General features: G+C 36.1%; 2 protein-coding genes across 13 annotated transcripts in view; one reads left to right on the top strand and one right to left on the bottom strand.

The window, feature by feature from the left end:
- P2ry14 (purinergic receptor P2Y14) overlaps window positions 1-8,240 on the top strand; it is a 20,038-nt gene extending 11,798 nt beyond the window's left edge. For both annotated transcript variants that reach the window (XM_010625309.3, XM_010625310.2), the window contains exon 2: window positions 6,132-8,240. In XM_010625309.3, coding sequence (XP_010623611.1) covers window positions 6,155-7,168 — 1,014 coding nt within the window. In that variant the 5' untranslated portion in view covers window positions 6,132-6,154 and the 3' untranslated portion in view covers window positions 7,169-8,240. The remainder of the gene's footprint in view (window positions 1-6,131) is intronic.
- Med12l (mediator complex subunit 12L) overlaps window positions 1-17,603 on the bottom strand; it is a 305,898-nt gene that overhangs the window by 184,324 nt on the left and 103,971 nt on the right. The gene's annotated exons all lie outside the window — the stretch shown is intronic.

Genomic DNA, 17,603 nt, shown 5'->3' on the forward strand with positions numbered 1-17,603 from the left:
AAATTAAAAAAAAAAAAAAAAAAAAGGTTCTTTGTGAAGTGGTACTGCGTGGTACTTGATCCAACCACGCAGAACTTTAGAACCTAGACCCAAACACTGTCATCTACACTCACAAGTGCACATGCAGACCAAACACATGCCCTTCCTTTAAAAAATGCTGGCTAACTAAATCCTAAAGACAAGGTTCCAGAAAAACAAAGAAGGGCTTGTGCGCAATACCCAAGCCCACACGCAAGAACAGGCTACCCCATATGTACTTGCAATAGGGTAGCACTGGCGTGGAGTTTAGTAGGTCTAGTTTAAATGCTGTGCGGACACATACTGGCTACACTATTTGTCACTGATTAGAGTGATTTGACTATTTCAAGCATCAGTTTCTTCATTTGTAAAGTGGGGTAATAGTGACCCACCAGCAGGTTCAAAGAGCTTAAGCAATCCCTGACCCCCAGTGAGCTCTCATCTCATGTATCTTGGTATCTATTCCTACACATCTCTCCCCAAAACTTGCTCCCTCTCCTTCTTTGCCCAGCTAAAGCCAAGTTATCAATCTTCATTACTGCATGCTCCAGAAGGCTGCCTGATACCAGCAATCCTGAAGCCAGACAAGTGCCCCATCTGTTCCTCTGCTTCCTCCTTCAATGACAGCCTTTAGCGCACCTTCAACTAATTCTCTTTGGCTTCTCCCTAGCCTGGAAACGTCCTAAGAGTTCTCTGTGACTGAAATATTTCCAGTGTTTGCATGTTCTAATGTATTTAGTGAGAAATGAACCAGAGGTCTTGGCAAAGGAAAAAAGATATGAGATGTTCAGGAGCCATGGGTTACAATGTACCTTAGGAGCATAAGGTTTCAGTAAAAGGGAATCAGTAAAATCAAATTCCGCAGAGCAGTTAAAAAAAAAAAGATCACAGACTTCTACACTTGTTTCCTAGTGACTTCCGAGAAGTGTTCTGAATGTCAAACATTAAATGTTCAGGGCAATTAAGAAAGAATAGGGGTTCCTTCTTCTGGGTGGTGGGATTATCACTGGCTGTACTAGAGGGACATAAGCCAGACAAGGGGCCTCGGGGAAGACAGATCAGGGTAAGACAGCCACTGTGAGGTTTGAACAGGGAGCCAAGTACAAAAATGATTTCTGAGAAACAGAGGGTGTGGTCAGTTACAAAAAAAGAAGAGTAACTTCTGTGAAATCACTTGGCATGGTTACAATGATCTTTATTTCTAGAGAGGTCTACATTTTAAAACAGAGCATACTGCTTACCTACCCCTAAGGAATCAGTGCTAAAAGACACAGGAAGGGCCCAAAGTCAAGATCCAAGTTCTGAAATACCTAGCTTATGGAATGAAAAAGATTAGGAGCCTGATGAAAGATGTTAAATAATACTATTAAATACATTATTATTTATTATTTATTTAATATAAAAGATTTAAAACGTTTAGAAATGTACATATTTATCTCACACAACTCTAACATTTTCTATTGGTATAAGATTGGCTAGAAAACAAAGGTCTCAGAAAGCTTGGACTGAAAGTTTTCCTGTCCAGAGTAGGAGTGAGAAGGAAATAGCAGCACTGTTCCTTCATATGCAGTGGGTTAAAAAACAGAGGAAAGAGGTTCATCACTGATTAGGGACTTACAAAGGACGACCTGAATGCAAACCATTTCCATGTACTTTTCCTAATTTTGAAATATTTCAAAAACACAAAAGAAAAAATATAAAGACTCCTAAGAAAAAAATTTTTGAAACTAATATAGTTTTTTTGTGGGTTTTTTTTGTTTGTTTGTTTTGTTTTTTTAGTTTTGTATCTTTTTTTTTCTCTCATTGAGTTTACTGGTACATTTTAGGTATACACTACAGTAACATTCATCATTGGGATCTTGCACCTTTACATGACAGGTCTTGGCTCTCATTTTTTTCCCTTACCCCTGCCTAATACTAATATTGTTAATTGTTAATTTACTAGCCACTGGTGTGAACAGCAATTCAAGCTGAACATCCCTACTCCAAAAATCTAAAATCCAAAATGCTCCAAAATCTGAACTTTTTGAGAGCCAACACAATGTACAAGTGGAAAACTCCACACTTGATCTTGTGATGGATGTCAAAACAGAGGCATACTAAGTATTGTATACAATTACTTTCAGGCTATATGTATAAGGTGTACATAAAACATAAATGAACTATGTGTTTATATTTGTGTCTCATTACAAAGACAACTCATTATGAATGTGCAAGTATTGCAAAATTTTAAAAATCCAAAATTTGAAGTACTTCTGGTCCCAAATATTTCAGATAAGAGATAACTAATTTGTTAGGCATATTTGATTCAAATCAAATAAACAAACAAACAAATACATACATACATGGAGGTGTGAAAGTCCTCCCAGCACTCTACCCAGCCCCTGCCTTCCTCATACTCTCTCTGCAGGAGTAAGCCATGCTCTGACGTGAGAACATCATCCCCCACCAGCACATGTTCAGTGCTGCTCTGGATCACACACATTATTTCTCCACAGAGCACTTAACCTCTTTTGTTTCTAAGAAAGAATCTCCTGATCTTTTAGGAATATTCCAGGTAAATATAAAATGATCACTGTCCCTTGTTTTCTATCAAGTTTTTATAAAAATATCTATTTATGTTCATGTGAAACAAAAAGGATGATTATGATAAAATCTGTAAGAATTTCTCTTAATAAATGAACCAAGATTTCAGGGCCATCTACAAGGTAATTTGTTTTTCCTGTCTGGACTCTTAACTACAGGAAAAAGAAAATCAAATGTTTCACCTACTTCACCATTTACCACTTACTAAACACCTCCTGGGCAAGGGTGGGGGCGAGGTGCGGGGTGCTACTCAGAGTGGACCTTGGACCTTCATGTACATGTCAAACTTCAGACCTACAGCACCTCGGTGTTTGCTTTAGCAAGCTGATATACACGTATATTAAAGCCCAAGAAGTGCCAGAAAGAATTCAGAAAAATAACAGCTTAAAGCAAGTCAGAACTAAATCCAACCACCAACCAGCTAAATTTATCTGTTCCTATTAGTGAGGCTAAGCCCTCAAGAACTAGTAGACTAAAACAATAATAAATGTATATGTTGAAATATTTTACAACTATACAAGCTACATTTTTAAAGTAAGTATGAAAATACTCCAATAAAAGTCCGTGCTCTTTTAATTTACTTCTTTATCATCATCCTATAGCAGAATCCTTACAGACGAAACACTCTGGCCACTTAGAGATGATAAGCAATCTCTGGGATAAATTACTTCACTGAAAGAAGACTTTGCTTTATGAAAAAAACAAAAAAATTAAAAGGTAATTGAAAAAAATCAAACAAACATTAGTAAGAGCTTTGATAATTTCATCAAAATGCTATAAAGAGATAATTTCTCTTCTTAAGACAAAGAATTATGCACCCAAGTAGGATGATGGGAGGCGAGCCATATATAAGAGAAAAACTGGTCAGTAAAGATAAATACGCAGAAAATGAAGGATGAACTCAGAGCTGACTATGCACGTTTTTGTCAAGATGAATGCACTTCTGTGATACACACTGCTGCAGACAGGCTTGTAAAAATACATTCTGTCCAAAGAGAAACCCTGATGGCATATGCACTCTGCCATAAAAACACGATGCAGCACAATCCTATGACCTTATGCTGCACTAAGGGACAAGTGTACTCACTATCCAGATCAGATTAAATCATTGGCAATGGCATTCTATTTGGGGAAAAAACGTGAGGGAAAGCAGTCTACAGGATGCTATTACACTTGTCACTGGGTCTCATAAATCCTATCCTGCCATATTGCTTAACTGTGTTACCAAAGACTCCAACATAACAGTAGATACTGGCTGAGGCATTCTGTGCCATTCACCCATTCTTATTTACCTAAGCTCATGAAACGAGGAGTTCCACCTAAGAGAAAATAAAAACTTACCCTGTTAAGCATCTCTTCTTAAGAAGTTTAGGCACATATAGAAATGTTTCTTAAATATGATCTCAGGTATTTGGGAAACACTTTTTGCATTCCTAAAGCCTCAAAGTTAACATAATGACCACTTTCACTACAAAAATTCAATGATAATGCCAGAAATACCTATCATAGGCAAAACCCCCAAATACTGGCTCACCAAAGGGTCTACTTTTTCTTTTTTTCAGTTGATGATCATTACCTAGTCCTTTTCATCTTTTACCATTTCTTCTGCTACCACTCTTTCCTCCCTTAACGCGCTGGGATGAGCTGGTGAAAAACAGTGACTTAACTGAGATTCTGGGGCAAGGAGAGAAAGTTAATGGACTGTACTGGGATAGTCTCCATTTCCACTGGGACTGATCTGAGCTTTAAGAGAACATTTTGTCGCAAATTTCTTAAATGAACATAGTTCTTCTCTGCCCTGTAGAAGAGACCATGCACTCAGACAACTGAACTCACAAAATACACTAATACCTTGCTATAAAAACTTTTAATATTTAAGAGTTGAAAAATTACTACCAGCCAGGCATACTGGCACATGTCTGTAATCCCAGCACTTAGGAGGCAGAGGCAGGAGGATTGCAAGTTCAAGGCCAGCCTAAAGAGTAAGATTCTGTCTGAAAAAAAGAAAAGAAAATCTTTTACTTACTCATGTAGAGTGTGCATTTAAAAATGAAGCCATTTGCCTAGCCATGAGTCACTGCTATATCAAAACAGGTAACAGCACAAGCAGAAAAGATATTATCTCTAAGTTCTTCAAAACAACCAAATTATCAGGAAAGCATCTGGGGGAAGGCTGTGGTATTCCCATCATTTCTAAACCAGAAGTTTACTTGGGTCAAGTCAGTCCCTCCCAACAAAGGGAGGGTGGTGGAAGGTCATGCCAGGGATCAAAAGTGCTTGTATGTGCAGATTCACAGCACTCTGAGGACTCTGAGCTCACTGTACTGGACCTACAGCATCACCACAAGCAGATATACTGCGGGTAGAAAATGTGTAAGCCAGGCACTCTGGGGGACTGAGAAAGGAGGACCCCAAGTTCAAACCCCACCTGAACAACTAAACAGACTTCACAAGACCTTGTCTCAAAATTAAAAATAAAGTAAAATAAAATGGATTGGGGATGTAGCTCTGTGTGAAAACCCTGGGTTCAATCTCCAGTGCAGTGTCCTCCCAAAAAAGGCAGTCCCAACAACCTAAGCAAATGACTTCTCACAGACTTCTATAATAAAGGAATTGTGCCACTCATGAAATCATTTCTGGGAAGTCCTCGTTTATATACGTGGTGGCTTCTGTAATATTTCTGAAAGAAAAAAATTTGTCTATCATTAAATCATTTCTAGGAAACTTCACAACTTTATGTAACTACACATGATAATCAAAACAATGCTCATATATTCCAAAAATGTATTACAATAAATAATACATTGCCATTAACTGCCCTCAAAACACCCTCACTTCAAACACATTCTTGCCACTTTCTGAGCAGTTCTCAAAGTCCTCTTTTGTATCTTTAGTAGCGCTATTGTAGTTGCCTGGATGTCCTGAATTGATTCAAAACATTTATCTTTCACAGTCATTTTGAAAGAGCCAGAAGTCACCTGTTCTAGATTCAGTGAATGAGGCAGATAAGGACACACTGGAAAGACTACACTAAATAAGTACTTCCGGGCCGGGGAGTTAGCTCAGTGGTTCTGGCACCTGCCTCTCAAGCGCAAGGGCCCGAGTTCTATCCCCAGTATCAAAAAAAATAATAAATAAATAAATAGGTATTTCCTGGAACTCTGGTGTTTTGTAGCAAATCACTATCATTTTAGAGAAATCCTGGTTTCTGAATTGAAGTTCTCACATAGTCCTTTATGTCCAATTTTTCTTTATTTTCATCTGTCTGCTCTGTTCTTCTCTTCCCAAACCCCCCACACACACAAGGAAAAAAGAAGGAATGAACTAAGAAGAATGAATGGGAGGAAGAGAAATAAAGAGGAAGGAAAAGGGGCCACATTTATGTGGAGTAAAATGCTTGAAGAACTTGATGGGTTTGACTACATTCACTGCCTTTCTCTTTATTACTCAGTAAATGACATGGAGGCCATAAAGTGACCTCTCCGTATAAAGAGACCTTTGAGTAACTAGTCCACACCTCTTTCCAGGTCTTTCCTTGAGCAGTTACAAGATGCTCAACTCAACCACCACACAGCCTCCAGACCCGCTCTGTTCGAAGAACACCCTGATCACTCAGCGGATCATCCCTGTGCTGTACTTTGTGGTCTTCATCACTGGAATACTACTCAATGGGGTGTCAGGATGGGTCTTCTTTTACGTTCCCAGCTCAAAGAGTTTCATCGTCTATCTCAAGAACATTGTTGTTGCTGACTTTCTAATGGGCCTGACTTTTCCTTTCAAGATCCTTAGTGACACAGGCCTAGGGCCCTGGCAGCTGAACGTGTTTGTGTGTAGGGTCTCTGCCGTGCTATTCTATGTCAATATGTATGTCAGCATCGTGTTCTTTGGACTTATCAGCTTTGACAGATATTACAAAATCGTAAAGCCTCTTTCAACTTCGTTCATCCAGTCAGTGAACTACAGTAAGCTGTTGTCAGTGGTGGTGTGGATACTCATGCTCCTGCTTGCTGTTCCCAACATCATCCTGACCAACCAGAGTGTTAGGGACATTACAAAAATACAATGCATACAACTTAAAAACGAACTGGGGCGCAAGTGGCACAAAGCATCGAACTATATTTTTGTGGGCATTTTCTGGGCTGTGTTTCTTTTGCTAATCATTTTCTACACTGCAATCACAAGGAAAATCTTTAAGTCCCATCTTAAGTATAGAAGGAATTCCATCTCAGTCAAAAAGAAATCTAGCCGCAATATATTTAGTATCATGGTCGTGTTTTTTGTTTGTTTTGTACCATACCACATTGCCAGAATCCCCTACACCAAGAGTCAGACTGAAGCTCATTACAGCTGCCAGTCAAAAGAACTCCTGCTCTACGTGAAAGAATTCACTCTGCTACTATCTGCTGCAAATGTGTGCCTGGACCCTATTATTTATTTCTTTCTATGCCAACCATTTAGAGAAATCTTATGTAAGAAACTGCGTATCTCACTAAAAACTCGTGACCTGGACACTTTCAAAACCAGAAGGGGAAACACAATTCATGAAAGCACAGATACTTTGTGAATTCCCACCCACTTCCACATAAAGTCCATGCATGCATGTTGTCTGTCATCTTCAATTACATGATAATTGAATGAACAAATAAATATGCCCATGGTAATAACATACGACCATTATTACCAATACTAACAGGAAAATTAATATAGTTAGCACAATAAAATTCAAATACAAGTTTCCATTATTTTTTGTAGCATCAAATAAAAAACACCATTAGGAGATTTTTCTATTACTGCACTTATTTTTCTTTTTAATAATAAGAAAAATATAATGCATTAAATTATTCAATCACACTCCAAAATAGCATGTTTCATTTTATAATAATTAATTTGTTCTGTTAACATAGAACTTAACAGAAACATAGCAAAGACAATTTACGTACATTTCTTCTTTCTCTAAAGACAAGAATTAAATTAGTAAGACATAAACGTTTTTAATGGGGTCCTTAAAGACCAACTTAAAAGCAAGCACTGTTTGATAAGGGCTTTTTTGTTGAAAAAAAATCAAGTTTTCTCTGATTGAAAGCATGATTAAGCAGCTATTCAGAAAAAAAACACTTAAAAAAACCCACACTGACTTATTTTACTGCATTTCAAAATATTTACTTTACAATAAAAATGTAATTTTTCAAAGACATTAAGTATGTTAAATATATCTTATATGCAGATTTACTAAGGCATTTAATAAGTCTGAAGTTGTCACATTAAAATATTTTTAAGTGGATCCTCCTAACAGAAGCCACATATCAGCATGTGTTGTCAGCAATTTCTCCTGCTCAAAAGTATGGGAAGGGAAACAGAATCACCATGAAAAAGACACATTCTAGAATACACATTCCTCTCTTATGAGGTCAGAGGAGAGTTTTCTCAGAAACCAAGCAGACTGAGGTGGACTCAATTTAAAAAAAAAAACCTATAATGTAAAATAATGTGTGAAATTATACATAAAAATTCATGAATCATGCTTTCAGCAAAGCCAATGCATTTTTAATACATGGAGATGAGGATACAGTTGCTGGTATATGAGTTAACAAAACCAACTTCTTTCTTTACTGTTTGCTGGTTAGAAGACATTCAGGTAGTCTTTCAAATGTTCTTCCTAAACATTTTTGTAGGTAACATTTGTATCTGTTTTATGTCTTACTGTATATACATATATCAATAAAAATTATTTTTAATGTATGCTGTCAGCTTTTTTCCTAATACAGTAATCCATGTATAAGAGACACTATGAGACTTCCTTACAGTCAATAAATGGACGATTTCTTTAATATGACCAATTATACACTAATACAAGAAAATGCAAAAGCTCTACTTGTCACCTCAAAACAGTTTCAGCAAAACTCAAAAAACGCTTCCAAAATTGAAGAGAGGCTAGGAAGGTTCTCACACTGGGCATTGATTTTCTACCCTCCAACAACTCTCTGCTCCCAATGGTGGGTCAAATAAACTATCTCAAAAAGAACAAAAATTGTCAAGCTATAAAGGATATCCCTAATAGACTAAGCTTGCTGTATTTATTTGGCTAAATACATCTGGAAACAAATTTGACTGTGTTTATGTTTTACATTGCTCAATGGCTAGAGCAAATAAGTAAATCATAAGATTTTAAATTCCCCCTACTGGGCCACAGGAGAAAGTGAAAGTAAAAAGAAAAAAAAAAGTCTTCCTTCTTGGGTTACTTGGGTCATCTCCTCAGCCTTTATTCCTCTATTCTCAGCAATAAGTATTATTAAAACTTTTCCTTGTGGACGTCAGTTTTCCCTGTAGACCAAGTAATGCTGTTTGTAAGCTCTGCACCAAAGCAGATTAGTAATGTGAAAACAAGGTATTTCAGGAAATGCAGTGCAGACAAGGAGACTATGAAGCAATAACAGTTGAGTAACAATTACTATATACTAGAACTTTTAGATTCACAGCAATAACTAAAACAAAATGGCAGGCATTGGCAACAATGGAGTAAGCCAGAAACTTCTGAGAAATGACCAATGCTTCTATAGGTAGGCTACAGAGTATATTTTCTAAGTCCTTTGTAGATAAAGTTATAGCAGAGATGCTGCAATATTCAGAGCACCCAGCTTAACCTACAGGATGACTGCAGCTGGCAGAGAAGGAAATGCAGGCATTGTTTACAAAAAAAAACAGAAGCTGAGCACGGTAAGCTTAGCATTTATGCCTCACCAAAAGAGGCCAACAAGCCCTTAGCTCCAGCCAATGGCTTCCTTATTCTCACGACAGTTGAAAAGTCACAGTTTGTGTTTCTTTTTGTGGTACTGGTAATTTAACCTAAGGCTTCCCAATGAACTACATCCCTGCCCTACTTTTTCCTTTTCTTTTCTTTTTCCCCTTTCCCCTCTTTTCACCTTTCCTTTCTTTCTTTAAGACAAGGTCTCACTAAGTTACCCAGGCTGAGCTCCAACTTACTGTCCTCCTGCCTCAGCTCCCAAGAGGCTGGAGTTATACAATTTGAATTGCTGGACCAGTAATTAAAACATTTCTATGATAGAATATGATATACCAACAGCTGCACTGCAACATCTAAAACATAGAAATGTAACAGAAATGTGCTCAGAAGTAGCCTATGCCTAAAACCAAAAATCTCCCTTACTAACAATCATGTTTTCTTTACTAGAATTAATTTTTCTTTAACAGAATCCATTTTGATGCATACTTGATTTAACTACTTCTACAAAAAGTTTCAAAGTGTTTGCATAAAAGGAATATTTGGGGCAAAAAGAATCAAGAAACAGATCACAGAAAGATCACAATCATGGACAACAGCCACATATGACACCTATCCACTGAGGGGGTGAGCCACGCACAATGGTGTTTTACAAAACAATTGGCAGATGAAAAGGACAGAAAAATATGCTCAGCTACTATTTTAGCTCATTCACAGCCCAAAAAATGTCCAACAACTTTTAGTTTCAAAGATTTCCAAACTTTTACTGTCATTAAAGAGGTAAAACAAGCAGAGTGTAATAATACAGAAACAGCAATATCTTGGAAGTTGGACATCAACATCTTACTTCAAAATTATTCTGCTTAATCACATGAAGCCAGCATCAGGGAAAAGTCCCGGGCTAACCAGGGGAAAGGAAATAAAGCACTCTAAAAGCTTTTCAAAATGCAAACCTACTGCACAATGGTTCCAAAGAAAGGGCTGACTTTCAAACACACAGGCAGCTGCAGAAGTGAATGATCATAAAAATCTCTAAGATGTAAAATAGTTTGAGCTGAGAGCATCCTAAATTCTCATTCCAGAGGATGCAAACTCCATGAGGTAGGTAGAAATAGTGGCACACTGTCTAACCAGATTCAAGTTTAAGTGGTCACACACACTAATTCAATGAGGAGACCTACACTGATGTGACATCCAGCTTTGTTGTCAGTGTTCCTATCCAACATTTTTTTTTAACTGTAAAAAAGAGCACTAAAAGGTGGCATACATGCTGGTGGTATACAGGTGGTGCACACCTGTAATTTATAAATAAATTAAGCAAGCAAGCATAGCTGAAATCTTGGATTCAATGCCCAGTAAGACCACCACCATTAAAAAAAGCACTAAATTTTATCTGCACAGTGCTGTGCAGGACTTACTTTTTCCACATTTCCGTTTTACCTCTGTAAACAATGGAATCTCCTATCATATCTCAGGGTTTATAGTCTTTGCTTCTAAAAAAAGTAAGTTCTCAGATTCATGCCTGACTGTGGTTCTATCCATTTCCAGCACTCAATTCCCCCTTCTTCATCAATTCCCAATGGTTTCCATGCTATGCCTAAACAAAATGTAAGTATGTTAAACATTAAGAGCCAATAGTTCTCCTGAGATACTACTCTTTGTGCTCAATAAACTCAAAAGTATTATGTGTATATATTGAAGAGTTGATTGCAAAAGCATTTTCTTTCTCAACTCATAACTTGCAAGGCAATTTAGCATTTTATACCCATAAAATATTCATCAAGTAACTAATACATCACTTTGTTAAAAGTACTATCATGAGGAAGGTAAGAGGCAAATGACATTATCTCACTTCTTCCCACTGGGTTTCTGAGATACTGGTTAGTGATGACGTGCAATTTCCTGGAACACTAACAAGTATTATTCTGAAAAACCTTCGTCCTCCATCAAACAAATTTTTTTAAAAAATTCAGATAGAATTTGTGTATTATATGTATTACTGAAGACATTGAAGTGAAAAATATATTTCCAATGTAAATAAACTTCCATACAATGCCAAGTTGCCTAAGCTCATTCTCAAAAAGAAGAATACAACTCAATTTCACTATTAAAAGATCAGTTCTCACTATTCCAGGAAAAAAGAGGACTCAGAACACTAGGGCACTTTAGCTCTTTCCTATTTGGCAGTTCAGACAAACTGTGTTCTTAGTGGAGCTTCAAATAACCCTAAAGAGCAAGCCAGAGACATGAAAATATAAACATGCCTATGGGGGGGGGGACAGAGAGACTGAGACTTCACCCAAAACATTCTGTCCCAGTTTTTCTTCATACCACATTAAAACCATTCACCTGTTTGCAGCCAACTCTACCTCTAAATTCCCTCTTCATCATTACCTCCCAAATAATGGAAACTCTGATCAAAACTGCTCATTAATTTGACTGTTCCACAACTGTATTCTTCAATAAATCATCTCCACAACAAAGCACACACATCTTAAAAGACTTAAGACTTCCTACCACTGTTATCATGAAAGTTAACACTGGGGACCATAACCAAAAAGCAAATACAAAGCTTATGAATGCACTAATAACTATATGAACTTGGGAGAATGTCACAATATCTGACCATTATGATCACAAGGAGCCTTACTTTTTGTTTTTAAAAATTCCTTTAACTTTCCTTAAATTTCTTCTAGCTAAACATTTCTCACTTAGTCTTTTGAGAAATTTTTCTAAAAGCTCCTATCAAGGAATTTGTTTCAGATTCTAAAGAGGTCTCTTCTAAAGTTTTATTGTCCAGAAAACTGATAAAAGATTAATGGGAGAAAAGAAGAAAATTCAAAACACCTATCATGACAGTGAAGAATTGGAAGAAACCAGACCCTAACCAATGACAACAGCTTTGTACTTACCAATCAGCTTTGGACCAGCGTATTTAGAACTCCTGAAAACATTCTTGTGTCACAAGCTCATTTTCTCTTTTATAAAATGGAAAGACATTACAAAGCCACTGGATGATATGTATGCGATTACTCTTTAACAAGTAGCAACTTTTTATCAAGTTCCCCTAAGCTCCTTTCAGATATTCAGTTAACATTTCTCACTTGTAGGCACAATGAACATTTAACTAAATGATGTAAAGTACACTCACTAGAGAGTCCCTTTACATACACTTTATTAATCACTAAACATCTCTCAATTCATTAACTGCTTACCAGTCCAATTATTTAAATACAAGATGACCAAAGAGTATTTTTCCTTAATTTTTATAACAGGAAATATAAAAACAACAATTTTATCAAGATTATTCAATACAAGAATCGACACCTAGCCAGGGATTTAGCTCAGTGGTTCTGCCACCTGCCTTGCAGGAGCAAGGTCCTGAGTTCAATCCCCAGTATACACACACACACACACACACACACACACACACAAAGAATCAACACCTGCACATAAACAGGATGCAAAACTGACACTCAGATGAAATGTTAAGTGGTTAAACTGTGTAGTCAAATTGACAAATACTGCTGGCCTAGTCTTATAACTTGAGAGATACAACATAGTCTTGAATAAAAACATAGAATTTTAAATGGATGTAGCTAAGAATAGGAAAAAACTTAAATGCATAAATCATAAATGTTAACTATCTCTGCATTATGATGTTCTTTTATTTCTATTTCAAGATTTTTCTATGGTGAACAAAAAGAATAAAGATCTTAAAAAACATACTTTACCAGACTCTGTTAAATAATCCTTTTTTTGAAGAAAGGAGCTAAAGGTGTAGGGAAGGTGTGATGCGTAGGGGAAGAACAAAAAGGGAAAAGAAAAAAATGTGAGAGAATGAAAAGATGAAAATAAAGTGTTTGTAGATGGGGAGGGGAGGAGGGGGTGAAGGGAGGGCAGGGACAAGGGGAAAAAATGAGAACCAAGACCTGTCATGTAAAGGTACAAGATCCCAACAATGAATGTAACTGTACTGTATCCCTAAAATGTACCAATAAACTCAATAAAATTTAAAAAAAAAAGCCTTTTTTGTTTAATTAACAGACATCTCCAAGGGGTACAAACTGCAAACATATCTTTTCATTAATGAAAACTCTGAAATGCTGGTGAGTAACATTTGCATACTAAAGACATTTGCTTAAAACACCTTATATCTCTAACTCAAAATCCCTTTCAAAGCATAAACACCAACATTCTTTGAAACTATTATGACAAAGAACATATCTTGGGGACCTCACAAAAGAAAAGATAGGTAAAACAACGGCAAATGAAAATCTTTTCTCCAAAAATTAGTGAAAAACTTGGACTGCTTATATAGCTACAACAAAAAATTTTTAAAGTTTCATTCGGAGACTTTCACACAATTGAACCAGTCACAAACCACAGTTTCATTTGCGTCACCATGCAACATTTTAAAATCACATAAAACAAAAGGAAATTTTTAGTACAGCCAGCAACTCTATGCTGCCACTAACCCAACAGCTCACACTTGTCTAAAGAAGTAAGGCAAGACCTTGCAAGCTACAGAAGATACCCCAGGTATGTCATTTTAAATACTTAATTTATTTCAAATGCTTTTCACATATAGAAAATTCGTAACTTTTCAATGTTTAAGAGGAAGGGGCCAACATGTAACAAAGCTGCTGTATAAACAGGCACCAATTATTAAATAGGTCCTAGATGTGAACTACTCTGTAATTTTCACTTATGACCCCGTCTGTCTCAAAGAAATAGCTTAATTCAACCCAGACTAAACGTCTAGGTGAGCATAACTTATTCAATAACTCAGGTGGATAAAGGAGAATGTTGCAGGTCTTCACAAAAGGTCTTAAAATTACATTCCTCCACAAGTAATGCAACAAGTAATTTCAAAAATTTCTACTGTGCCTCTTACAGAAAATTCGATGAACTTTTTCTACACAATGGGCACTCAATGGGAAGTAAAAGGACACAACATCTTTTCTTTATTTTCCTGGAATACCTCTGAATACATCAAATTTCCACTGGCTCAAAATACCAAGCACTTAATTCTCAAATTTGTGATTCAAAACATGGGCTGTTATGATAGCAAAATTCAACCTCTAAATGACATCACCATCACCAAAGTAATTTAAATAATTACTTTTCACTGCAATCTCAACAGAATTTCACAAAAGCAAACGTGAGACACCCATGATAAGCATTATCGAATGAACAGCTATATTATAATTATGGTAAATAAGTTACTCACCTATAGATAATCAGTTTTAATTTATAGAGAATATTAATCAAAACAAATGTTCTAATTCTTCTCTTTACCATGTAAGTCTTATTATAAAATGAGACTTTAAAAAAAGTGAGACTTTACCACATAATTATGAAAGTAGTGGGGAACTTGAAGAAATATATTATAAAATTACTATCATTCTGTAAATTTGAAATAAACAAGCTTAAATCAAAATCCTATAAAAGAACAATTAGTGAAGGTGTGAAACAAGATCACTGTATACTTACAAATTTCTGACACAAAGAAAAGCATGCTCAGCTTTCCAGGACACAAATAAACATAACTATCAAAAATGAGGGTCATGAAGAAGGCAGTGAAACCTAGAGGAATACAGATATAGAATGGCTTCCTTCAGGGGGTTGACAAGAGACAGGTCCTAGTTCTGCTTGAATAAACTGCAAAATCTTAAACCACACACAACTGCAAGACCTCAGTTTGCTCAACTTATTGGAGTATGGGACAGATGCTGTAAGCAAAGACTCCATCCATTATTAAAATAATAAGAACCCCAAATTTTATCACATTTAAAAATACAAAAGCAAGAAGTAACTGCTCACTGACAATCACTCCTACCAATGTAAAGCACAGAAATGGCATTAAAGGAGGAAGATGGTAGCTAGGTCACATGCTTAGTATGTGTGAAGGCCCTGGGTTCAATCCTCAGCAACCAAAAGGGAGAGAGAATAATAGGGAGGAACTAAGTTATGGAAATTCCAAAATTAAAGCCTAAATTTATAGAATATGATCCAAATTTATCAAGCTTCACATATATTTGCTTAGAACATAATTCCTACGACAGAGTAAGGCCTGAGGTAAAGACTGGTTGCTATATTATCATTATTATCGTTATCATTAGAGTCATCATTGCCTTTACTATTGTTGTTGAGAGAGTGTTTTGGAGTGATTTTTCAATATGGCTTCAAAGATCAACATATGTTGAAATCCTGATTCTATAACAATCTTGTTACACATTAGTTTTCTCATTTGCAAAAGACAGGTTATAAAAAATAGCTCAAAGGAATGATAAAAGGCTAAACAAACATATGAGTAGTCACCAGACACAAAGTGGTAACTAGTTTTTACTGTAATTGGTACAGGATGACATTATATATGGACCCAAGAGCCCTAAATCGGGTAAGGGAAAGGTATGCACACTTTAAGTGATAATTTAACTTAGAAATTTTATGTACATCTGCCCTAGTAATCTGCCTGCATATATTAATTCATTCCAAGATCAAACAATTGAAAGAATTAAAAGATTTAGAAAGCCTTTGTAGGTGTTTGCTTTTAAGAGACTTAATGGTTAGGCTTTTTTGGTTTTTTGGGCTAAGTTTTGTTTTGTTTTTTGTACCAGAGATTGAACTCAGGACCTTTCACTGACGTAGAGCCACCAAGCTAAATCCCTGGCCCAGAGATTTAATAACTGATGTGGTCTTCTATATCAGTCACTAAAGAGAGGTGTCTGATATGTAAAAGGAGGACCTACAGCAAGACACCACCCCAGAAAACTGATACCCCAGTGGCCCTAGGCATGTGAGTTTGACTGGAACATATCCAAGGGAGCCCGATCAGTTTGAGTTTATAAATCTATCTAGTTTTCACAATTTGGAAGAAGAGGATGAGATTTTACTTGTCATTATCAATGCCAATCACCATTGTCTAAGAGAAAGTCTTACATTTCTTTTAACCGTCCAAAAACTCACAATGACAGAAAAAAAGCCGGTGTAAATATTAAAGTTAGGTGGTTTGATACTAATACAACTGAGTTTCTGAGTTCATAATCAATGAGTCTATATCCACCATGTCCTAGAAATGTTTAAAATTTACTTTTCACAAAACTATTCAAAAACACTGCTGTAGGATGTAGCTCAGTGGTGCTGCTGCCTGCCTCCCAAGAACAAGGACCTCAGTTCGATCTCTGGTAACAAAGAAAAACAAAACAAAACGAAAACACTGCCATGAAAATATCTATACCAGTATTGACCGATACCAATACAATCAATCCACAAAAACAACTGACGTTCCTCTAATAGCTACATTTTAAAACATAAAAAGAAACAAGAAAATGTAATTTCCTTAAAATACTGACCTTAACATAACAAAAATAATTTCACCATGTTTAACATAAAAATATCAGTAAGATTTTAGCTTACTAATTTTATATGATTTCCATAAAATAGTATAATTTGTACTTCCTGCAAGATGCTACATTTTGTAGTAGACCTTCAAAATCCAGTATCCATCTTGCATTTATGGGACACCACAACTTGGATTGCTTAAAGTATTTAATAGCTGCAAATGGCTACAGGCTACAGTATTGGACATCACAGTCTTTACCATTATGAAATTGGAGTAATGAAAAGGGAGGAAATATGACCAACTCAAGGCTATATTCTAACCCTTCAACTATTTCTGCTGAAAAGAAAAAAGAAATTTTTGTCTCTAAAACGTTATCTACTGGGTCACACAATGGTCTACTTTTTAAACCACATTTAATCTTACTATAAGCTGTTGTCATCCCTTCCTCTCCCTTCAGCTTAGCCTCTTCCAGGACCTATATTACTCTTTAAAAAGAAACCAGAGGTAGTCAGGCACAACCACAACACTACCTTCCTGCCCTACTCAGAATCTACCCTCACTTATCTCTTCTGCAAACTATACCTCCACCCAACTGCTTTAATAAAGAGCTACCAGAATATAAAACAAGGTCAAAATGTTCCTTCCAAAAGCAAGCTACACATGACTTTCTGGAAGTCATAAAATCAGACAAGGGAAAACCAAGGATTCCTCAAAATCAAGGATGTTCCCAACAGTCCGCATGTCTAGTAAGTTCAATAAAATTCTATCTAAAAACTAGAAAGACCATAATATCATTATTGCAAATGTTTTCTTTTAAAAAAAAGGTCTCTAATTTAAAGTACTAACCTCTTCTTTTTAAAAAAAAAAAAAAAAAAAAAAAAAAAAAAAAACTCGCTTTTTTTTTAAATTGAA

Source organism: Fukomys damarensis, unplaced genomic scaffold, assembly GCF_012274545.1.
Source record: "Fukomys damarensis isolate Sample0158 unplaced genomic scaffold, DMR_v1.0_HiC HiC_scaffold_37, whole genome shotgun sequence".
Classification (NCBI taxonomy): domain Eukaryota; kingdom Metazoa; phylum Chordata; class Mammalia; order Rodentia; family Bathyergidae; genus Fukomys; species Fukomys damarensis.